This window comes from Anomaloglossus baeobatrachus, chromosome 1 (assembly GCF_048569485.1).
Source record: "Anomaloglossus baeobatrachus isolate aAnoBae1 chromosome 1, aAnoBae1.hap1, whole genome shotgun sequence".
NCBI classification, from domain to species: domain Eukaryota; kingdom Metazoa; phylum Chordata; class Amphibia; order Anura; family Aromobatidae; genus Anomaloglossus; species Anomaloglossus baeobatrachus.
The window spans coordinates 766399279-766424831 of record NC_134353.1 but is presented as its reverse complement, the minus strand read 5'-3'; the positions used below and the strand labels follow the sequence as shown (position 1 = coordinate 766424831).

The window sequence follows — 25553 nt, the reverse complement described above, 5'->3', positions numbered from 1 at the left end:
ACCAAAACTTTACCCCTATAGAAGTCACTAGTGCGATCACACTTGGGCTCTGTGCCCATGTTGCGTATTTGCGTGCAGTTACGCTGCGTATTGCACTGCAGCGTAACTGCATGCGTCCCGCGTCCCCAGCACAATCTATGAAGATTGTGCATAATCCATGCGCACGTTGCGTTTTAGAACGCAGCACTTTGCATGCTGCCAAATCGCTGCGTTCTAAAAAGCAACATGTCACTTCTTTCGTGCGCTTTGGATGCAGGTCCTGCTCTGTCTATGGTGGGGGCTGCATCCAGAGCGCATGAAATCTGCTTTTTCACTGCATTCATTACGCAGTGTTTCTGCAGCGCACGTGTGCTGTTCAAATCGCTGCAGAAATTTCCACAGGGACACAATGCAACGTGGGCACATAGCCTTAGAATACTGTGTGACATTTTGGTCTCTGGAGTATAAGGAGGACATAGCTGACCTAGAGCGGGTGCAGAGAAGTGTAATTAAGGTTATTAAAGGAATGGGTGGATTGCAATACCAAGATGGGTTATTCCGTTTGTAACTAGATGGACTTAAAGTCTTCATTTTTGCAATGTACAAATATGAGGGGACAGTACAGAGCTCTTTCTAATGATATTTTTACACCTAGGCCTGTGATTTTGACAAGGGGGCATCCTCTATGGTTAGAGGAAAGGAGGTTTAATCATCACATACGCAGATTCTTTACTGTAAGAGCAGTGAGGCTATGGAACTCTATTATATGATGTTGTAATGGTTGAGTCACTACTAAAATGTAAGAGATCCCTAGATGCCTTTGTTGAAATGCATAATATTACTAGTTATGTGCACTAGATTCTGTGATTGGCGTTGATCCAGGGAACTATTCTGATTGCCATACGTGGAGTCGGGAAGGAATTTTTCCCCTATTATGGAGCTTATTGTCTGCCCCATGGGGTTTTTGTCTTCCTCTGGATCAACATGTTAGGCTATGGGTTGAACTCAATGGACTTAGGTTTACCTTCAAAGTAAAAAATATAAAATATGTCGCCTTGGCCAAATCTGTCTGTCTCTTCATGTAAGCTCAGACAGACTATATGGGTAAATCCCGAGGACTACTCGTTCTTGTTTTTGCTTATATATTAGTCATTAGTGATATTGGCTGTATGTTTGGGTCATCGTCCTGCTGCAGAGTAAATTTAGAGCCCTTCAGATGCCTCCCTGAGGGTATTGCATGATGGATAAGACCAGGCCGGACTCCAACATCAGTCCCCCAAACATAAAACTAATTTATTGTCTGAATCTGGGCGTCTCATTTGGATAATGGTGTCCTTTCTGACAGTAGGACCGGGGTGTGCATAAATATCTACATTATCATGTATATTCTAAAAGGGACTAAAGATGGACTGTAGTCTGATGTTGGTATACCAGATCATCTTGGGCATGTGCCATTTTGTGTGACCGTTTCCAATTTAGAAGATTGTTTAAATGTAGGTCAGGGAATCTTGCATTCAGGGTATCTATAGGCGGTGCAGAAATCGCCTTTACATCTGGACCCGGAATCATTGGCCGCCTCATTGCAATATTCCGTTTTGTCCGAGCGCTTCAGTTCATGTGTCTGATGCCAGACACAGCCCTGGCCTGGTGGTGGTTACATGAGCCAAGTACTCTTAGGGGTACTTTGCACGTTGCGACATCGCTACTGCGATATTGTATGGGTCAAATCGAAAGTAACGCACATCCGGTGCCAGTAACGACGTCGCAACGTGTAAAGCCTAGATGTGCCGATAAACAATCGCAAAAGCGTCGTAAATCGGTGATCTGTGTAGCGTCGGTCATTTTCATAATGTCGCACCAATAGGAGATACGATGTTGTTCCTTGTTCCTGCGGCAGCACACATTGCTGTGTGTGAAGCCGCAGGAGCGAGGAACTTCTCCTTACCTGCCACCACCGGCTATGCGGAAGGAAGGAGGTGGGCGGGATCTTTATGTCCCGCTCATCGCCGCCCCTCCGCTTCTATTGGCCGCCTGCCGTTTCATGTCGCTGTGACGCCGCACGACCCGCCCCCTTAGGAAGGAGGCGGGTCGCCGGCCGGAGCGACGTCGCAGGGCAGGTAAGTCCGTGTGAAGCTGCATTAGCGACAATGTTCGCAACAGCAGCTATCACAAGATATTGCATGTGCGACAGGCGCGGGTACTATCCCGCTCTGCATCGGCTAGCTATGTCGCACCATGCAAAGTACCCCTTATAGGCTTCCAGGTGGAGGTGAGGCCTGTTTGCCCAACTTCACACATCAAGTTTCAGGATTTCCTGACTAGCTGTGGTTCTCCATATAGGAAGCAGGTTAGTTTGGGTCTGGAGAACTATAGACAGTTCGGAGATACATGTTCATCTCGGAGATACACTATGCCACATTGGAACATGTATTCCCTTGTACCGCGATTGCCATCGTAGTGGGTCAGGTCATCCCTTACCGTCCGCCTTCCACTCACATTGCCCGGAGTGACACTTGTTAGCTGCAGCTGGCAGCACCTCATTCCATTCATTTCTTTTGTTTTGGTTTTATGCCATGTAAAACAGGGAAGCTGACAACTGCGAGTCCAACCACTCCTAATCCAGACTGCGGTCCTTCTGGTATAATGGGGACCATACACAGTTAACATGGATTTGTCTTCATGCAACCCAAATACAGATACTGCCTTCGTGAAGCAACTTTTTTTTTTTTTTTTTTAAGGTCAGGTCCAGTGTTTATTATTCTATTATTTAAAGAGGTTGTCCACTACTTTACGGCTTTGTTCACACAATGCATCTTTTCCCCACCACAAAGATGCAGCGTTTTTGGCTGAAAAAAACGCATCGGCAGGAAAACACATGCGTTTTTGATGCGTTTCTACCGCGTTTTTACTGCATTTTGCACATTGCGCTTTTAAATCAAATCTATTGACTGGGAGGGCTCAAAAACGCTGGCAAAAAACGCTAAAAGTGACATGCTGCAACTTCAAAAACGCAGCCAAGCTGCAGACAAAAAGATGCCCAGTGTAGACCGCAAAATAGAAATCTCATAGACTTTGCTGGGAGAAGGAAATGCATGCATTTAGGTGCATCTTTATGACCTCAACAATGCACCAAAAACGCATTAAAAGATGCAGTGTGTGACCATAGCCTAACACTGATGGCCAATCCTTATCAGTGTCTGATCGGCCAGGGTCCGACACCCTGCACCCCCTCCGATTAGCTGTTCTCTGTGCTGGCGGTGGCATCAGGGAGCTGGAAATGCTCAGTTCCGGATCTGCCCCGTCAGCTGATAGCAGCCTTGTGTTGGACCCTGGGCAATCAGTATTGATGACCTCTCCTAAAGAATAGGCCAACCTCATTACAGCCAGATTCACAGAGGGCATTTTATTTTATTTTTTTTTTTTTTAACCCCAAATCTAGGAATAATGGTTTGTTCACTTAAAGGGAACCTGTCACCACTTTTTTGGCCTATAAGTTGCAGCCCCCCCCCCCCCTTCCCCCCGGGCTCTTATATACAGCATGCTAGCATGTTGTATATAAGACCCCAGACCGGGGGTATAACATAAAAAAACACTTTATAATACTCATCTCTCGCGCTGTCTGCCTTATGGGCGTCTCCGTTGTCCGGTGCCGGCGCCTCCTCTTTCGGTCATCTTCGGCCTCTTTCTGAAGCCTGGGTGCATGACGCGGCTACGTCATACACACTCACCGGTCCTGCGCAGGCGCACTACAATGCTTTGATCTGCCCTGCTCCGGGCAGATCAAAGTGCGCCTGCACAGGACCTGAATGCCGGTGAGTGTGGATGACGTCGGACCCGTTATTCACCGCGGCTAGAGATGGAGAACAAAGATGGACAAAAGAGGCGGCGCCAGCTCCGGAGGACGGAGACGCCCATAAGGACAACCGCGTGACCGTTAGGTAAGTATTATAAAGTGTTTTTTATGTTATACCCCCGGTCTGGGCTCTTATATACTGCATGTTAGAGTGCTTTATATAAGAGCCCACTGGAGGTGGCCGCAGCTTATAGGGTGAAAAAGTGGTGACAGGTTCCCCTGAAGCTATATATATGCAACGTATTTCCAAATGAGAAAGCCGCTTCCTATTACAGAATCATTGTACTTTTTCCAGTGTCAGATTTGCAGCAAACCCCCAGAATTTCAATAGCAAAATCTGCACGATTTGGGCCTGAGGTCTGCAGAGTTTCTGGTGTATATTTGCAATGGAAAGGTACATTGTAGATGCACCTAAATATTTTTGGGGTGGAAAATGTAAAGGAAAAACTTCTTTTGTAGCTTGGTGAATTTACTGATTAAAAATGTTGTAAAAAGGACATATAATTTTGTAATTTTTTTTAAAATAAAATAATAAAAAAATGCATTTGCGTTTGATAATTTGCCCATGGCACGGCCCAGCAGACATTGACCCTTCGGTGTCCACACCTACCCTGATTTAATGTTTCTTGAATAGACAAGAACATTAAACATGGTAGAGATTTTTTTAGTTTAGCGAAAAAGCCAATTGGGATTTTAAATAGCTAAATGGACAATTGGATGTATATTTGCCAGAATGCGGCAGGTGACTTCTCCGATGTCTCGTTTAGAAATAGGGGGTTGAGTCTGGAACCTTTATGAGCCCTGGAGTCTGACAGTGGAGGGTCTGTTGTGCGGGGGATGGAGCGCTGCGTGTGGTTTACAATCCCATCTTTATCTTGCACCTGTAATTTGAATTATGGAGACGCTCAGGTTTGTAATTAAAATTCCCCATAATCCTTGTACCAGAACCGCTTTAATCTCAGACAATATGGCAAACTCTGCCCATTGTGACAAAAAGGAAATGTTTTGTCTTACGATGAAAAAGCCTGGCTGGCAGCGGACATGGTGAAAAGGAAACATTGGGTAGAACACAAATATGCTTCTCTAGTGCTGCTCGCTTCCAAGCGCAACAAGACAATGACAATTATTGTACCTGTCCTTAGGTGCTTTGGATGCCTCATAAAGACCCAGTGTTGGCAGTGCCAACGCAAACTGATGAGTTGGTCCGACCAGTCGGGTTACTCGCCATCAACCCCTGCTCTATCAGGACACTGAATATTTTTCAGAGATGAAGGATTTGATAAAACAATGAACACTTGACATAAAGCCTGGCTCATCTACTACATTTGACATACCTGACGTAAAAATTCATTTGTTGGCTTTTTTTAATTTCTCTTGCCAATAAGTAAATGTCTTAGATTTGATCTTGAAGGAAAACTGGAAGACAGGGGTGTGGAAATAGGGTCTTATCCGGAGGGTTCTAAAGAGGTGCAAGCACTGTAAGGGTGCGTGCCCACGATCAGTATTTGCAGCGGTTTGGATGCAGCATACGTCACGTCAGCTGCGTCCAAACCGCTGCGGTGTACAGTACAAGCATAGTAGACAGGATTTCTATAAATCCCGTGCCCACTGTGCTTGTGTTTTCCGCAGCAAACCCTGACCTGCAGAGCGGCTTTCCAGGCCGCAGCATGTCAATTGTTTGCTGCGGAAATGCATGTGTCCTCCGTAGGGAGAACACAAGTAAGAGATCACAGTGCCCTGAACCCTGATTGTGGGTACTGACAGCTGCGGTCTCCTGAGGAAGAGACATGAGTCCCCACCGGTCAGGACTCGCTGCGTTCTGAACACAGCGAGTCCTGATCGTGGGCACATATACCCTAAGGCTATGTGCCCACTCTGCGGATTTACCGCGGATTTGCCGCGGATTTCCCGAAAATCTGCAGCAGCGGCACTTCCAAGCCATTTCAATGGCATTTTGGAAATGCTGTGTCCATGCTGCGGATTTTTCCGCGGCGGATTTGCCGCGGATTTTGATCCGGAAAAATCTGCAGCATGTCAATTATTGTTGCGGATTTTGGTGCGGATTTTGGGTATAGAATGGGGGAAAAAAAAAAAATCCGCATCTAAATCCGCGGTAAATCCGTGGCAAATCCGCGGGTGCGGATTTGCCGCGAAAGTCGCGGATTTTCATGCAGAAAAATCCGCAGGTACATTCTACCGTGGACACATAGCCTAAGAGGCTCGCCTTGCCTGGTTGTACCACTGTATTCGCATAACACAGCTGCTGCAGCCCCACATGGAAGCAGATAGAAGACGGTAATAGGGTCAGATGTCATGCTTCTGTGGTACAAGGCAATCCAGGAAACTTTTATGGTGATTTTATTTTTCTACTCCCTTTTTGGAGAGTTTTTCTCCTTTTTCAGGGGAAGAAATCACATCTAGGAAACCGAAACGAGTGGAAAAAATAAAATCACCATAAAAGATTCCTGGACTGTCTTTTACCATTGTACCACGGCAGTGTGGTATCTGACCCTTTCTATTACCACCTTTTGTAAGATTTGATCTTTACATTCATCAGTATATGTGATACACCTAGAACCGGAGTCTAGACAAAATGATGCACCTAAGGAATATATAGGTGGTCTTCAGTCAGTAATGCGTGTGGGACACTCTTGTCATGTAAGTAAGATACACTAATCTAGAAGGAAAACTGTGTAATCTTCTTGTATTTCCAAACATTATTGTGTCATTAGTGATGAGCGATAACTACCATCGGACGCTTGGAAGGGCGTGACTCAAGTACCGAGTATAATGGAAGTCAATGGGAAACTCGAATGTTTTTCTAGGAAATCTTTTGGAAAAATGTTTTGAATTTCCCACTGACTTCGATTATACAATCCCTGACAGAAGTTCTGTCGCTTATCCATGTTATGTAAATAAAAGCTTATAACCTGACTTTAAATTCATCCATTGGTTTTATAAATTACTCTTTTGAAAGCTGAAACCCTCCCAAATTTGGTTTAGGTTATGAAAATAAAGTTGCTGTAAAGCTGAAATATTGATCATTTAATGAACACAGAAAGGTAAAGGTAAAGAAAGATAAGCGACAGAACTTCTGTCAGGGACTGTACTCTGTACACGAGTTGCACCCGTTGAAGTATCAAAATTCTCGTTACGAGTACCGAGCTCCGGAGCATCTTAGTGCGTGCTCTACACTGGTCGTCACTTGATACTTCTAGCAGTTTCGCCTCTACCTAGTCATGCCCCTTTTGTTGTGGGCACTAATTTTCTTTTTCATTTTGTGTATTATTTATTTATTTTTTTTTTAAGAAAGTCCTACCCCTTACCATACTGTCCGTTCAGAAGCTGCCATGTTTCCCACTATACTATTTTCTTTTATATTTGCCATGTAGTTTATATTTCCAGTTTTGGGATCTCCTCTCGTTGAGTATTTTTCGAGGCATTTGAGGAATGTCTGCAGATGTAATTTAAAATCATTTCCTGTAAGTGTCATTTTCTGTTTGTTAACCATGTCTTAGTTGGGTGTGAAAAGATGATCGGAGCTGTTCTGTATGAGTGCGATATTGAGATGAAAGGAAAGCGGACAAAATATTTACGGTGTAAACCTAGCGATATGAACTTTAATACTTGTGTGAAATGTCTTCCAGAAGCTTTCCATTGACTGAATGTGAACCGCACCTTCTACTTGTGATAAAATTCATCTATTTGTATGTGAATGAATGATTTTTATTCCTTAAAAGGGAACCAATCACCAGGATTTTTGTATATAACCTAAAGCCAGTGCTATACTGGCACTATCAGGCTGATTCTATACATACCTGTAGTGGGCAGCTCGGATGTTTAGGTTTTGAAATCCAAAACAGTAAAGTTTATAAAATTAGCTGCTTGTTGAGTGACAGCAGCTGAAGAGCAGATAATATATTCATAGTTATCCTCTCCATTTTTTAGAATTAGCATAAGGCCATGTGACCAAGTTGCGTTTTTTTCCTGCGTTTTTTGGCTGCGTTTAAAACTGCATGGTGTCATTGTCAAAATGCATGCGTTGTGCTTCCCCAGCAAAGTCTATGAGAAGTCAGAAAATTCCATGCGAACGTTGCCTTTTTTTTTTTTTGGCAGCGTTTTGGATGCCAAATATTTGACAAAGTCGATGCCTAAAAAAAAGCAGCATGTCACTTCTTCAGCGCATTTTGGTTGCATTTTGCACGCATTGAAATGAATAAGGTGTGTCAAAATGCAACCAAAATGTTTAGCTGTGAGCTTGCACTGCATTTTTGTTGCGTTCTGCATGCTTTTTTGACAAAACGCAGGTCTTTCGACCTCTTTCTCTCTGTCTGTCCGTCGGTCTCTATCTCTGTCGGTTGGTCTCTCCCTCTCTTTCCCTCCTTCTTACTCACCGATCACCGGAGTGGCACTGCACAGCTGTCACAAAGCTCCGGCGGCTTCCCCTGCTTTTGAAAATGCCAGTTGCTCATTCCATTTCATATTCACTGCTTCCTCCGCCCACCGGCACCTATGATTGGTTGCATTTAGACGAGCCGCCACACTGAGTGACAGCTGTCTTACTGCAACCAATCACAGCCGCCAGTGGGCGGGTCTATATCGTGCAGTAAAATAAATTTAAAAAAAAAACCAACAAAAAAAACGATGTGCGTTCCCCCCAAATGATACCCAGCCAAGATAAAGCCACACAGCTGGGGGTGGTATTCTCAGACTAGGGAAGCCTATCATTTTTAGGCTGCCCCCCAACCTAAAAATATCAGCCAGCAGCCACCCAGAATTGCCACATCCATTAGATGCGGCAGTCCTGGAACCTTGCCCGGCTCTTCCCTAATTGCCCTACTGCGGTGGCAATCAGAGTAATAATGAGTTAATGGTAGCCCATAGCTGCCACGAAGTCCTAGGTTAATCATGGCAGGCGTCTATAAAACACCTTCCATGATTAACCTGAAAGTTAAAGAAAATAAACACACACACCTGAAAAATCCTTTATTTGAAATAAAAGATAAAAAAAAAAAATCCTCTTTCACCACTTTATTATTCCCCAAACACCCCTCCAGGTCCGCCATAATCCACACGAGGTTCCACGACGCTTTCAGCTCTGCTACATCGGAATCTGACAGCGAGCGGCCGTAGAGCACAACCGCTCTCTGTGAGCTCCACGGAGCAACTAAAGTGAGCTGCGCGATCAGCGGTGATGTCACTCAGGTTACCCGTGGCCACAGCTAAAGTCCACCGCCCTAAAGTCCACTGCCCTAACATGATATTCAATGCAACGTCACGAGCTGTGTTCGCAGTGATTGCACTTCTGAATGCTGGGCACTTCCAGTCCTGACTGGAAGTGCCCAACATTCATAACCGTGTTCACCGCAGACACAGGTATGTGCGTCACTGCTGGTGATGCTGCATTGAATAGCATGTTAGCACACCCCTGTGGGCGTACTAACATGCTAAGAGGGTGGACTAGTCGGGGGATATAACAGCCTTGGGATTAGTCCCCGCGCTCATTAGCATATCATAAAGGATCTTTAGAAGTACTTTTTTCTAAAGATCTCTTTATGCTACTATATCCAGGGACCGTTAGGCAGGGATCAGCAATAGGCACGCAGAACTGTTCGTGCTTCTGGGTGCATATTGTACCTGACAGGTTCCCTTTAAGGCTATGTGCCCACGGAAGAAAGTAACTGCAGATTTTGCCACAGAAAACCTGCAGATTTTCTAGATTTTCCAGATAAATCCACGGGTTTACGAAAGTACAGACACTCCCCATGTTATCCTATGGGATTTGGGGAGTGCTGTATCAATGCTGCGGTATTTGCTGCTGCAGAAAATGCTGCGGATTTCCCACAGCCGCACGTAACTGCATGTCCATTATTCATGCGGAATTATCTGCGGAATTCCTGCCTTTCCACTATGGAGATATAGGGCGGGAATTCCTCTGGAATTCTACATGAAATCTGCACGGTTTCCGCTGGTTTACCGCAACAATACTGCATCAATGGATAGCTGTGGATTCCGGGGAGTTGCGTGAACCTGCAGAAAAGTCCGCAGGTAGTGTCTCCCGTGGGCACATACCCTTAGCGGATTTTAGGGTCTGCAATATGTTGTCTCTTCTGCGTTATATGAAGTGTATCTTTTTATAGATTTACTTAAATGGATATAAAATAAAAAAGCCTCAAAGTTTAAGATGTTTCAGAAATGACTTTTAGGTGCATAATCTGATATTTGTGTAAAGGCCACTTTACACGCTGCAATATCGTGACTGATAACGCTAGCGTGGGTACCCTCCCCCATCGGTTGTGCGACATGGGCAAATCGCTGCCCGTGGTGCACAACATCGCCCAGACCCGTCACACTACTTACCTGCCCTGCGACGTCGCTGTGACCGGCGAACCGCCTCCTTTCTAAGGGGGCGGTTCGTTCAGCGTTACAGCTGCGCCACTGAATCGCCGCCCAATAGAAGCGGAGGGGCGGAGATGAGCGGGACGAACATCCCGCCCACCTCCTTCCGCATTGCGGCCGGGAGGCAGGTAAGGAGAGGTTTCTCGTTCCTGCGGTGTCACACGTACCGATGGGTGCTGCCGCAGGAACGAGGAACAACTTCGTTACTGCTGCAGCAACGATATTCGAGAATGGACCCCCATGTCACCGATGAGCGAGTTTTGCACGTTTTTGCAACGATGCTAAATTTCTCAAAGGTATCACACGCAACGGCATCGCTAAAGCGACCGGATGTGCGTCACAAATTCCGTGACCCCAACGAGATCGCTTAAGCGATGTTGCAGCGTCTAAAGCGACCTTAAGGCCATGTACCCACGGGAGAAAATACGAGTGGATTTTGCCACGGAAAACTTGCGGATTTTCTAGATTTTCCAGATAAACCCACAGGTTTATGCAAGTACAGACACTCCCCATATTATCCTATGGGATTTCAGAAGTGCTGTATCAATGCTGCGGATTTCCTGCAGCCGCACGTAACTGCATGTCAATTATTCATGTGGAATTCCTGCCTTTCCACTATGGAGATATAGGGCGGGAAATCCGCAGGAATTCCGCATGAAATCCGCACGGTTTCCCCAGGTTTACAGCAACAATTCCGCCAGAAATCCGCAATAACAAATCGCTGCGGATTCCGGGGAGCTGCTGCGTGATCCTGCAGAAAATTCCTTAAGTACGTTCTCCCGTGGGCACATGGCCTAAGAATGCCTTCATAGATAGTAGGAACTTGTGGGATTATACATGTTCTACGATAATGATGCATAGGTCAGTGCATAGCCTCTCGTTCATGTCAATAGTAATAACTGCTATTGGAAATATCTGCGTTTGTGAATAGTTCTTATTGGGGTGCTGATATGGTGAGAATGTTTGGATCAATAGCAGAGCTGTCTGTGCTGATAACTGGGGGATAAAGGAGATTATAAATGAAAGTGGAACTTGTCATACGAATTTGTGACCCATGAGAAAGATTTAAGGACAATAATTTGCCTCGGTTTCTGCTCCTCACCCTGTGCACTCTCCCTGCCAACGTCCCAATGCACAAAACTCGCTTTTTTCCCCCTTTTGTTTTGTCTTTATCAAGCTAATCGGATTAAAGGCTCAAACATTTCAAAGAAACTTCTGAGGCCCCTTTAAGATTACCCACTCTTCTCCCCCCTTTTTTTTCTTTTCTGATCTTGCACATCCCTCCCCCTAAATATTACTAAGGAAAAACATGATTTCTTATCTTAAGCTTATTATTATTATTATTATTATTATTATTCTTGCTGCATATGCTGTGATGATAACTACTTAGATCTACGGAGGGACCAATCCCCCCCCATATTAGATTTTGTTTTTTCCTTCTAAAATTCCACCATTCCATCCATTAAGTAAATTAATTTGTCTCCTTTTAGGCTGCGTTTTCACCTGATAGCCACGTAACTGAGGAATAAACTGTTTCCAAATCATTATATTCTTGTTTTCTTTACATTTTTCACAGCGTTCCAACTTTTTGGAGCTGTGGGTGTATAAGGGTATTACAATATCTAACCTTATTATACACAAAAAATAAATCCTGAACAAACCCTTTTAGGCTATGTGCCCACGCTGCGGATTTACCGCGGATTTTGCCGGAGATTTGCCACGGATTTGCCGCGGATTTCCCGAAAATCTGCAGCAGCGGCACTTCCAAGCCATTTCAATGGCATTTTGGAAATGCTGTGTCCATGCTGCGGATTTTTCCGCTGCGGATTTGCCGCGGATTTTGATGCGGAAAAATCTGCAGCATGTCAATTATTTGTTGCAGATTTGGTGCGGATTTTGGGTATAGAATGGGGGAAAAAAAAAAAAATCTGCATCAAAATCCACGGTAAATCCAAGGTAAATCCGCGGCAAATCCGCGGGTGCGGATTTGCCGCGAAAGTCGCGGATTTTCATGCAGAAAAATCCGCAGGTACATTCTACCGTGGACACATAGCCTTAATGTCTAAGGTAAATAAAAATCCATTGAATTCTTGCTTTTTTATTTTGTATTATATATTTATTATTATATTATTATTTATTATTTATTTTGTATTATATATGTATTATATTATATTATTTATTTTATTTATTTATTTTGTATTATATATTGTATTGCTTACGGATATCTGAGGAACTGAATATTTTGTTTTTTGCTTTCTAATTTTGCCTTCTTTATCACAGATGCATCCTTTGGGACTTTGCAATAACAATGATGAGGAAGACTTGTACGAGTATGGCTGGGTCGGAGTGGTGAAACTTGAACAGCCTGAAATGGATCCAAAACCATGTCTGACTGTTTTGGGAAAGGTAAGGAAGCAGTAATTCCACTGTGAGCTGTAGTTTATTTGCCTGGTTTGTCAATCCGCTGGTGCATTTACAGAGCAGAGACGGTCATAACTGCTGATTGTTTACATTGTAATAGGAAATTACTAGTTTTTTTTTTTTTTTTATTTGATCACCGGAGTCTCTAAACCTGAGTTTTGCGTATTTTCAGTATTCTACATGTACATGGACACTCACATCATTTTTGTACTGAAGAAAAAACACACTATTTTTCATATGTAATTACGCTGGTGTTGGACTTTTGGCAGGGAATAACATTTATTTTTGGTTTCCTCACTCCTTTAATCAATTAAATCTGATGTTCATGCCTTTTCCTCTTACTTCCCTCTGGGTTTTTATGGGAGTTTAGCCAAGATTAAAAAACATTTGAGCTAGTTTCTTGCCATTTAGTCACCACTTTGTATATTTTGTGCATTTTAGATGCATATATTGTAAGGGGATAATTTAACCCATGTTTTAAAAATTCCTTCTGAAGAGGTGATGGAGTAAGGCCTCCTTCACATGTCCGTGCAAAACACGTTTTGTAGGGTCCGTGGTGAAGTTGCGTGCGTGTGTGCATGTTCTATGTGTGCTGTCCCTGTGCTATCCATGAATGATTGCTCTCAGTAAACAAAATTATAATCTTGTAGTTGTGATACCTTTTATTGGTTAACTAAAATAAAATGATGGTACAAAGCAAGCTTTCAAGACTTCTCAGGTCTCTATCAGGCATGGTGCTATCCGTGTGACATCCGGATAGCACACAGACAGCATGAGCTGGTATACTTATCTGTCTGTCGCTTGTTACTTCCGGGTTTGCGGTGCAGTGAATATTCATAAGCATAATGAGCAGACCCGGAAGTAACAGCAGCGCCAGAGAATGGTAAGTATAAAAATTCTTTATTTTTATGGCACCTGTATTTTTTTCGATTTGTGTCATACGGATCACGTCATTGTGCGGTCAATGTGACACCCGTGCTGCCGGCAGAAAACTGACCTGTCACTGTGTGTAGCACACGGACATGCATGTGCTCCACATGGATACACAATCCATGTCAAAACACGGACTTGTGCTCAGATTTTAATGGGTCTTCGGTACGTGTGAACGTCGCATGTACTGCAGACACGGATGTGTGAAGAAGGCTCAAAATTATTTCTTATTACATTGTAGATTTGAAAATGTCACTCTCTAAAACCTACTTTGTATTTTTTTTGTCCTGACTGCTGTGCATTACATTACTGCTTGCTCTTGGGTTGTCATGGTAGCAGCACCACACTAACTTTTCAGAGTTCAGATGTCCTTTTTTGATGGAAACTGATTTGATGTTCATATTTTATAACTAATTTACATGATCAGAAATGGTTGCCATTCGTCTACATTGAAGACCTCCAGCGCTGGTTTTCCGGTCTGTTTACATGGGCTGACGAGCAGTGATGGGGGAAAGAATGATCGCTAATACAATGGTTATGAACCCAAATACAGCGCTCAGGGGGAGGTCTTGCCAATAATATTTATGTAGAACTAAATATCAGATCGCTTACAAATGGGTGATTGCCGACATGTTTAGGCCCACGATGTTTGGTGGTTTTTTTTTTACCTCAGTATTTGTAAGCCCAAACTAGGAGTGGCACAATCTGAGGAAAATATAATAGAAACAGAGCACCACTTCTGTATTTTTACCCTCTCTTGGTTAAAGCCTAGAAATACTGAGGTAAAAACCTCACCAAATACTAAGTGTGTGCACAGGGCCTAGCACTGGTTGATATGTGGGAACAAGTGTTCAGTCAATAACTGATTTATCAGCTTGTGTAAAAGCACCATTACATGCAATGTAGCTTGAATATGTAATCTGCGTGAGTCATCTCCTAGTAATGAGCTATCCCCTGTGAAATCTTGTCTCGCAATGGCTGGTGGGGTTGGTGCTTCACCTAGAAGTTTGTACGCGGGTGTGTATATCTAATATGTACAGTTGCAGTTGACAATCCTGCTCCAGTCTTCTTTTCTTCTCTTGCTTCACCCTGAAGCCAGGACACCTGCCTCTACAGAGCTATCAAGTCTTTGATGTTCAGTAAGCAGCGGTGGGTGGGAACCAGAGAGAGGGGGGTCGAGAGGCCCTCCATGTTCCCATTGCCTATTCTAAAAGACAAGCAATGTCCAGACTTGTCAAAGAGGAATTGAGTGTTTATATATGTAACCACACCACCTCCCCCAAGTATTCTCTCAGGTGTGTCTGAGACGGCGGGAATCTGAAGGATACGCACACAGGAACGCCACTGGAAACTGTGTGACGGTGCCATCTCTGGAGCACTTATCTTTATTGCACATTCATCCTCTCTGGACATTGTAACCTATGTTGGCTTTTATCTAGTTCCAAGCTTAGGAAATCTCTGTAAATTTTAACAGCCTTAAGGTCCAGTCACACTAAACAACTTACCAGCGATCCCAACAACGATAGGGATCGCTGGTAAGTTGCTAGGAGGTTGCTGGTGAGATGTCACACTGCGACGCTCCAGCGATCCCACCAGCAACCTGACCTGGCAGGGATCGCTGGAGCGTTGCTACACGAGTTGCTGGTGAGCTCACCAGCAACCAGTGACCAGCCCCCATTGCCGCGTGGAAGATGCTGCGCTTGGTAACTAAGGTAAATATTGGGTAACCAACCCGATATTTACCTTGTTTACCAGCGCACGCAGCTACATGTGCAGAGAGCAGGGAGCAGCGCACACTGAGCGCTGGCTCCCTGCTCTTCTAGTTACAGCACACATCGGGTTAATTACCCGATGTGTGCTGCAGCTAAATGTGCACAGAGCAGGGAGTAGCGCACACCGGGTGCAGCTGCACAGGGTACATATATAGGGTATAGAGTACAGGGTGCAGCTGCACAGAGCAGGGAGCAGCGCACACTGCTTAGCGCTGGCTCCCTGCTCTCCTAGTTACAGCACACATCGGGTTAATTAACCCGATGTGTCCTGCAGCTACATGTGCACAGAGCAGGAGCCGGCACTGACAGTGAGAGCGGCGGAGGCTGGTAACAAAGGTAAATATCGGGTAACCAAGGACAGGGATTCTTGGTTACCCGATGTTTACTGTGGTTACCAGCCTCCGCAGAAGCCGGCTCCTGCTGCTTGCACATTTAGTTGTTGCTGTCTCGCTGTCACACACAGCGATGTGTGCTTCACAGCGGGACAGCAACAACTAAAAAATGGCCCAGGACATTCAGCAACAACCAACGTCCTCACAGCAGGGGCCAGGTTGTTGCTGGATGTCACACACAGCGACATCACTAGCAACATCGCTGTTACGTCACAAAAGTTGTTCGTTAGCAGCGATGTTGCTAGCGATGTTGCTAGCGATGTTGCTTAGTGTGACGGGGCCTTTAGTTAAAAGCTTTAATAGGATTGAGATGAAATGTCTACCAAATTATCCAGTGCTATATGATGGCGCAATGGTAGAAAGCGCTGCCCTTAGATTGGATAACATGGTTATAGCGGTAGTCTATAAACCAATGAACGGTTTTGCAAAGACCTTTAAAAAGCATATTTATAATACAATTGTTGAATAAAATTTTTACTAAATTATTTTTTTTACTCAAATCAACTAAAACATGAGAAATCAATGGGGTTATTTGTGCCAAAAACCTGTCGGAAATTCTGTAAACCACAGGTGTTTTAGACCCTTTTTGCGCCGTGCTCAACAATGGACCGGCTCTTTTTGGGAGAGAGAATTGAATTAGGGTAAGGAGTGTGTCTTCAGATACAACATTGTGCCAAAATGTAACCCCTTCATGACTTATGACGTGCCGATACATCATAAGTGGGGTGTGTCTCCCTTAAGGCTATGTGCCTACAGTGCTTTTTTTTCAGCACAAAAAAAGCAGCTTTTTTTCTGTGCTTTTCATGCTTTCATGCTTTTTTTTTCATGCTTTCACGCTTCTTTTCTTGCTTCTTTTCATGCTTTTTTTCCTGCTTTTTTTCCTGCTTTCATACTTTTTTTTCCTGCTTTTTTTTTTCATGCTTCTTTTCATGCTTTTTTTTTTTTTTTTTTTACTATTGAATGCTTGTTTCAGCTCATTAAAGTTGGATATAAAAAAAAAGGTGTTCTGATATCATTTCCTTCTTCAACCCATTTTCTTCAATCGCCATTTTGGAATAAGGGACAGGAAAATGATGATCCATTAGATCGTTTACCAGCGCCGGTATTCACCAGCTCATGCAGGTGAATAGCGGCGTCGGGAATCAGGTACTCAGAGATCACTGTTGCTATAGTGACTCGCTCATTAGGTTACTATGGCAACGGTGGCAGTGGTGATGTCACCGCTTACCAACCCGCAGTCTCTGCTCACTCATTGAGTGATTAGACAGCACGAGGAGCAGAAGCGTTCTTCCTCCCCCGTGCTTTCTGATGTAGCAGAGCTAGATCGGTGACAGAAGACCAGGATCGAGGAGGGGTGAGAGGGAGTAATAAAGATAGAGTCCCTAAGTGTGTCTGTGTATTTATTTCCAATAAAGTATTTTTTCCGTGTGGTGTCTTTTTTTTTTTTTTTTTTTTTTTTAACCCTTTATTGGAGATTCAAAATGGCTGGGTCAAACTTGCCCTGACATTAAGAATCTCGGACTTAATACCAGCTGGTAAAACAAAGCTCGTATTAACCCCTTATTACCCAGCGTGCCACCCGACACCAGGTCCGCTGGGAGAGTTGGACACAGCGCCAAAAGATGGCACTTCTATGAAAGCACCATTTTCTGGGGCAGCTGCAGACTGCAATACGCAGCAGGGGGCCCAGAAAGCTTGGGCCACTCTGCGCTGCAGATTCCAGTTTTTAGCTGTCTGGTTGTACCTGGCTGGACACAAAAATTGGGCGAAGCCCACGTCATTTTTTTTAGATTTTTGGCAAAAAAACTCAAGGAAAAAGGGCTTCCCTGGATTTTCCATTGCCAGTGAAGGTAACACCAAGCAGTAAGGGTTAGCAGCTAGTAGCTGTTTGGGTTACCCTTAGCTAGCATTAGAAAATGCAGCGGGAGCCTATGTATTTTTTTTTCTTTACCCCTAACCCTTTTGGGTTGTGTTTTTTTTTGTTTGTTTGTTTTTTTATAAATAAATTTAAAAAAAAATAAAACCAAAAAATCGACATGGGTTTCGCCATATTTTTGTATGCCAGCCAGGTACAGAAGGCAGGTACGGGCTGCTCCCACCCCCAGCTGCCTATTTGTACCCAGCTGGGAACCAAAAATATAGGTAAGCCCTTCTTTTTAATTATTTCATGAATTTCATAAAATAATTAAAAAAAACAAAAAAAACAAAAAACGACGTTGGCTTCACCCAATTTATGTGTCCAACCATGTACAACTAGGCAGCTGGGGACTGGAATCCGCAGCATAGGGTGGCCCAAGCTTTCTGGGCCCCCCCGCTGCGAGTTGCAGTCCGCAGCCACCCCAGAAAATGGCGCGTTCATAGGAAGCGCCATCTTCTGGCACTGTATCCAACTCTTCCAGTGGCCCTGGCATCGGGTGGCTCGCTGGGTAATAATGGGATTAGGGCCAGCTTTGTATTATCAGCTGGCCCTAAGCCTGAAATTCATGGTGTCACGCCAATATTAGACATAGCTACCATGAATTTCTAGTAAAGATAATAAAAAAACACAACACACAGAAATATTTTTTATTAGAAATGAAACACAACACAATTAGTGACTCCATCTTTATTGAACTAAAGAACTCCCCTCCGCAGTAATCCTGGGTCGAGGGTCCCGCGATGTCCAATCCGGATCCAATATCATCTGATCAGAAGGCAAACTGATCAGATGATGACACATCATCTGATCGGTTTGCCTTCTGATCAGTTGATATTGGATTCAGGTCTTTGAACCTGACACAGGTTTAAGGACCTGAATCAGATTACACATCAGCTGATTGTTTAAAAGTCCTACGGGCTCCAGGACCCGCTGGTAAGCAGCTGATGCTGTCACCTGATAGCATCATCCGATCGTTTATGTCCAGCGAAGATCAGCTGATTCATCATCTGCTTGTTAAAAAAAAGGCAGGCTTTTCACCGCTGGACGTAAACAATCAGCTGCTTACCGGCAGGTCCTGGAGCCCATCGGACGTGACCCAGGAAACTGTAGAGAGGTGAGTAAGGTGAAGAGTTCATCCCAGTGGTGGATCTCCAGGAAACCCCGGTGATCCTCCTACATGAACTGTATTCGCCGCTCTCAGCTGTCAGTGCTGGCTCCCTGCACACATAGCAGAGTACACATCGGGTAATTAACCCGATGTGTACTGTGGCTAGGTGTGCAGGGAGCCAGCGCTAAGCGATGTGCGCTGGTAACCATGGTAAATATCGGGTTGGTGACCCGATATTTACCTTAGTTACCAAGCGCAGCATCGCTTCCACGCGGCGCTGGGGGCTGGTCACTGGTTGCTGGTGAGATCTGCCTGACAGCTCACCAGCAACCAGTGTAGCGACGCTCCAGCGATCCCTGCCAGGTCAGGTTGCTGGTGGGATCGCTGGAGCGTCGCTTTACTGTGGGATTTCCTGGAGATCGCCCACTGGGATGAACTTGTGACGTCAGCGGGGGTCCCTGAAGAGGTGTCCCGGTAAACAATGGTTGGTAATGAAATAGCTGCAGACACTGGCTATGTGGCTTTCTTCTATGAAGGAATCTCCATAGCCATAGCTTTCTTTTTTCCCTAAAAACGCCCAAACGCATAAAATATAAAGCAACGTGTGCATTACACATGCGTTTTTTCCTGCTTTTTTTCCCTACTCCATTGAAGTCAATTGGGGAAAAAAGCAGGGAAAAACGCTAAAACAATTGACATGTTGCTTTTTTCAGCAAGAAAAAAAAGAAACTGAAAAAGAAGCAACGTGGGCACAGCAAGTCCCGATTCTCATAGACTTTGCTGGGATGCTTTTTCCTTGCTTTTATTGATTAAAAAAAAAAAACACATGTTTTCCCACACATGTAGGGTGATCTGATCAGCCGACATGTGCAGCTATTGGGCATGGGTGGATTGGAGAGAGACCAATGACTGTTAGGCTATATGCGCACATTGCGTATTTGCATGCAGTTACGCTGCGATCTGCACCGCAGCGTAACTGCATTCGTCCTGCGTCCCCAGCATAATCTATGAATATTATGCAGGAGACGTGCGCACGTGGCGTATTAGAGCGCAGAGCTTCGGCTGCTGCCCGAAGCGCGCGTTTTAAGAAGTGACATGTCACTTCTTTCCTGCGCTCTGCATGCATCCCCCGCTCTGTCTATGGGAGGAGCTGCACTCAGAGCTCATGGAATCGGCTTTTTATTTTTTTTCATTACGGGCTCTTTCTGCAGCGATTTGAAGCGCACGTGTGCTGTTCAAATCGCTGCAGAAATTTCTGCAGGGACAAACGCTACGTGTGCACATAGCCTTAACTAGTTAAAGCCCGCTGTCAATTTTTGTTTTTTACAAATTTATTTTATTTTTTTCACCAATTGAAGAAAAAACAAAACAAACCCCAAAACTATCAATGAACTCTAAGGCTATGTGCGCACGTTGCGTAAATTCATGCAGTTACGCTGCGCTTTGCAGCGCAGCGTAACTGCATGCGTCCTGCGTCCCCTGCACAGTCTATGGAGATTGTGCAGGGGCCGTGCGCACGTGGCGTCTCAGAGCGCAGCGCTTCGGCTACTGCCGAAGCGCTGCGCAAAAAGAAGTGACATGTCACTTCTTTCCTGCGCTTTGCCGGCAGCTCCTGCTCTGTCTATGGCAGGAGCTGCAGGCAGAGCGCATGGAATCGGCGCTCACTACGGACATTTCTGCAGCGATCTAAAGCGCACATGTGCTCTTCAGATCGCTGCAGAAATTTCTGCAGGCTAGTACGCAACGTGCGCACATAGCCTAACAGGTCTGAGGAATCATACTGCCGGTTCAGTTTTACCATATAGTGAACATGATAAAAAAATCCAAAAAACTATTGTGAATATGCACTATTTTCGCCGTTTCGACACATTTGTTTCCCCTGATGTGGCAGAGTGAATGGTGTCGTTCAAAAGTGCAACTTGTCCCACAAAAAACAAGCCCTCATGCTGCTATATTGACGGAAAAATAAAGAAGTTATGGATTTTGGAAGAAAGGGAGGAAAAGACGAAAAAAAAACCCCCAAAAAACGGAAAATCGCTAGATGGTTCAGGGGTTAAAAAAATTAAAAAATAAAATAAAAAATTCTGTGCTGAAATTTTACATTTATATTCGTATATCTCAAACTAATTGTTTTAGCTCCCCATTTCTGTGCTCATTATCCTTCTCATCGGAAGCAAGGCGGGAGTCCTGCTGGTGAGCAGGCCGTACCATAATCTTCAGCGTGTTCTCCGCTTGTCAGAGTGCTTTATTTCACTAAACATTAAAATTATTTGTGAAGTAACCCTTAATGTGACTGATTTTCCAGGGTCTGCATCGGGGTTTCTTAACTTGACACTTCGTTAATTTTCATGAGCTATTCAGAAAAAAATAGGTAATTTTTCCGGAGTCCTCTTGCCTGACCGCTCCATAATTATGTAAACGTTACCCACTGTGTAGGGCTTGTGATCCTGTGAATTTTTTTTTTAGATTTTCTCTCATATGATATGAGGAATAATAATGCTTCTTGCGTTATATGACTCGTATAGTCCAGTTTTTTCACCATGTTTTCCCATCTTCATGCTCTTCTTTCATTTTCATTTATCTCTGAGCTGGTAGGTGAAAAGTAGCGATTATGTAGTTTTCTATATACAAGACACAGAAAACAGCAGCTCCTGCTTCAGTCTCTCCGCAGCACATGTTCAAAAGCAGCATGTAGGACATTATACTGAGCGCTGTAGCTGGGAATTATACTGAGTGCTGTAGCTGGGAATTATACTGAGCGCTGTAGCTGGGAATTATACTGAGCGCTGTAGCTGGGAATTATACTGAGCGCTGTAGCTGGGAATTATACTGAGCGCTGTAGCTGGGAATTATACTGAGCGCTGTAGCTGGGAATTATACAGAGCGCTGTAGCTGGGAATTATAATACGGAGCGCTGTAGCTGGGAATTATACTGAGCGCTGTAGCTGGGAATTATACTGAGCGCTGTAGCTGGGAATTATACTGAGCGCTGTAGCTGGGAATTATACTGAGCGCTGTAGCTGGGAATTATAATACGGAGCGCTGTAGCTGGGAATTATACAGAGCGCTGTAGCTGGGAATTATACAGAGCGCTGTAGCTGGGAATTATAATAAGGAGCGCTGTAGCTGGGAATTATAATACGGAGCGGCGTCGCTGGGAATTATAATACGGAGCGGCGTCACTGGGAATTATAATACGGAGCGGCGTCGCTGGGAATTATAATACGGAGCGGCGTCGCTGGGAATTATAATACGGAGCGGCGTCGCTGGGAATTATAATACGGAGCGGCGTCGCTGGGATTTATAATACGGAGCGCTGTAGCTGGGAATTATAATACGGAGCGGCGTCGCTGGGAATTATAATACGGAGCACTGTAGCTGGGAATTATAATAAGGAGCGCTGTAGCTGGGAATTATAATACGGAGCGCTGTAGCTGGGAATTATACGGAGCGCTGTAGCTGGGAATTATAATACGGAGCGCTGTAGCTGGGAATTATAATACGGAGCGCTGTAGCTGGGAATTATAATACGGAGCGCTGTAGCTGGGAATTATAATACGGAGCGCTGTAGCTGGGAATTATACAGAGCGCTGTAGCTGGGAATTATAATACGGAGCGGCGTCGCTGGGAATTATAATACGGAGCGCTGTAGCTGGGAATTATAATACGGAGCGCTGTAGCTGGGAATTATAATACGGAGCGCTGTAGCTGGGAATTATAATACGGAGCGCTGTAGCTGGGAATTATAATACGGAGCGCTGTAGCTGGGAATTATAATACGGAGCGGCGTCGCTGGGAATTATAATACGGAGAACTGTAGCTGGGAATTATAATACGGAGCGCTGTAGCTGGGAATTATAATACGGAGCGCTGTAGCTGGGAATTATAATACGGAGCGCTGTAGCTGGGAATTATAATACGGAGCGCTGTAGCTGGGAATTATACAGAGCGCTGTAGCTGGGAATTATAATACGGAGCGGCGTCGCTGGGAATTATAATACGGAGCGGCGTCGCTGGGAATTATAATACGGAGCGCTGTAGCTGGGAATTATAATACGGAGCGCTGTAGCTGGGAATTATAATACGGAGCGCTGTAGCTGGGAATTATAATACGGAGCGCTGTAGCTGGGAATTATAATACGGAGCGGCGTCGCTGGGAATTATAATACGGAGAACTGTAGCTGGGAATTATAATAAGGAGCGCTGTAGCTGGGAATTATAATACGGAGCGCTGTAGCTGGGAATTATACCGAGCGCTGTAGCTGGGAATTATACGGAGAGCTGTAGCTGGGAATTATAATACGGAGCGCTGTAGCTGGGAATTATAATACGGAGCGCTGTAGCTGGGAATTATAATACGGAGCGCTGTAGCTGGGAATTATAATACGGAGCGCTGTAGCTGGGAATTATAATACGGAGCGCTGTAGCTGGGAATTATAATACGGAGCGGCGTCGCTGGGAATTATAATACGGAGAACTGTAGCTGGGAATTATAATAAGGAGCGCTGTAGCTGGGAATTATAATACGGAGCGCTGTAGCTGGGAATTATACCGAGCGCTGTAGCTGGGAATTATACGGAGAGCTGTAGCTGGGAATTATAATACGGAGCGCTGTAGCTGGGAATTATAATACGGAGCGCTGTAGCTGGGAATTATAATACGGAGCGCTGTAGCTGGGAATTATAATACGGAGCGCTGTAGCTGGGAATTATACAGAGCGCTGTAGCTGGGAATTATAATACGGAGCGCTGTAGCTGGGAATTATAATACGGAGCGCTGTAGCTGGGAATTCCTCTGAGTTAAAATCCACACTTTACTGGAAGGTAATGGCATCTGTGTCTCACTGCTTTTCTCTCTGCTCATCCCCCTTATCCATAACCTTTGATATGCAGCTTTGCTTGTGCCTCAGTGACCCCGCAGTCTCATTTGTCAGATTTCTCAGAGTTTCCGACTCAAGGAGGAGGGGATATACTATTTTATAAGTGGCGAAAGAAGAATTTTTCTCTGCAAAGTTTGTTAATTTTTGCAAAGTGTAATGAAATTGCAGCCACTCTAAAGCAGGGTTCACACATAGCGACAGCGACAACGACGTCGCTGTTACGTCACCATTTTCTGTGACGTAACACAGCGACCTTGTAAGTCGCTGTTATGATCGCTGCTTAGCTGTCAAACACAGCAGAAGCAGCGATCATAACGTCGCTGTGCTACATGTGCAGAGAGCAGGGAGCCGCGCTTAGCGCTGGCTCCTTGCTCTCCTAGGTACAGTACACATCGGGTTAATTAACCCGATGTGTACTGCAGCTACATGTCACAGTGCAGAGAGCAGGGAGCCGCACACACTGCTTAGCGCTGGCTCCTTGCTCTCCTAGCTACAGTACACATCGGGTTAATTACCCGATGTGTACTGCAGCCACATGTGCACAGAGCAGGAGCCGGCGCTGGCAGCAAGGGCGGAGGCTGGTAACGAAGGTAAATATCGGGTAACCAGGGAAAGGTCTTCCCTTGGTTACCCGATGTTTACGGTGGTTACAGCTTACCGCAGCTGCCAGACGCCGGCTCCTGCTCCCTGCTCGCTTCATTTCGTCGCTCTCTCGCTGTCACACACAGCAATGTGTGTGTCACAGCGGGAGAGAGACGACCAAAAAATGAAGCTGGACATTCAGCAACGAGCAACGACCTCACAGCAGGGGCCAGCTCATTGCTGGTGTCACACACAGCGACAGCGACGGGACGTCGCTGCAACGTCACAGAGAATGGTGACGTAGCAGCGACGTCGTTGTCGCTGTGTGTGACACCAGCTTTAAAGTATTTTTAAATTCAAGACACTTCAGGTCTAGTGAAGCATAAACTACCATTCTCCTCGTACAGGAGGCTGAGATGTGGAGAGGTATACGGTTCTGTCAGTGTAAGGAGCTCCATCATGCCAATCCATATACCTAGTTTTATGTATGTGAATGTGATATTCGGATTAGCTGCAGTTACACCTAAATATTTGTTTTGAGTGGCGTCAAGATTTAATCTGGATTAATAAAGTAAGCATTTTAATCCAGTCTGTGTAGTGGATGTGATAATTGTACAAGCTGTCTTGCAGCGGTTAAAAGGGACCTGTTAAATCTTCTGGAATGTCTGTTTTTCTATTCCTGTATATTCCCCATGAAATGGCAATATTATCTGAGAACTGTATATTGTGCTGTTCCTCTGTTTATTCCTCCTGGAAATACATGAATAACATGACGAGTGCAGTAGAGTAGTACAAGACGAACGCTGTGCAACCATCAAAATAATCACTCATAAAATCCTCGACCAAAATCTTTTAATTGGGTAGAATAATTTTTGTGTCAACCTAAGGGTTCCCCACACATTAAAAAGACAGCCGTCCGTCTCTTGTGTGTCTGCCTCTAGACTCTTGCCCAACAATTGATGTCATTGGAGAGAAGAATCTGCCATTTTGTATGCTTTTGCGGTCCTTGAAGAGAAGCTGCTACTGGAGAGATCTATGGGAGTTCATAAGAGAATGCTGACCTAAGCGCAGAGGCCTTCCACCATACATCTTAGATGAAATTTGTCCAAATCTACTCATTTTGTGGGGACTGAATGACCTTTTTGTGTATAGGGACTGGAGGGCTTCCTGACTTTCTCCGGTCAGATGATGTCGGGATCGACAAGTATTGGGCCATTGAGTTTCAACAGCCGATCTCTTTTTTTTTACCCAAGGAGATGAGGCTTCTACTCTCTTTGCATTGAAAACACCTTCGTGCTCAGTCGAGCCCGACGTGTATGG

At 44.8% G+C, this 25553-nt stretch overlaps 1 protein-coding gene across 1 annotated transcript in view; it reads left to right on the top strand.

The window, feature by feature from the left end:
• The window catches only part of ZNRF3 (zinc and ring finger 3), a 213860-nt gene that overhangs the window by 136435 nt on the left and 51872 nt on the right, over positions 1–25553 (top strand). The window contains 1 exon segment of the mRNA XM_075341857.1: positions 12512–12637. Within this exon segment, the coding sequence (XP_075197972.1) occupies positions 12512–12637 (126 nt within the window).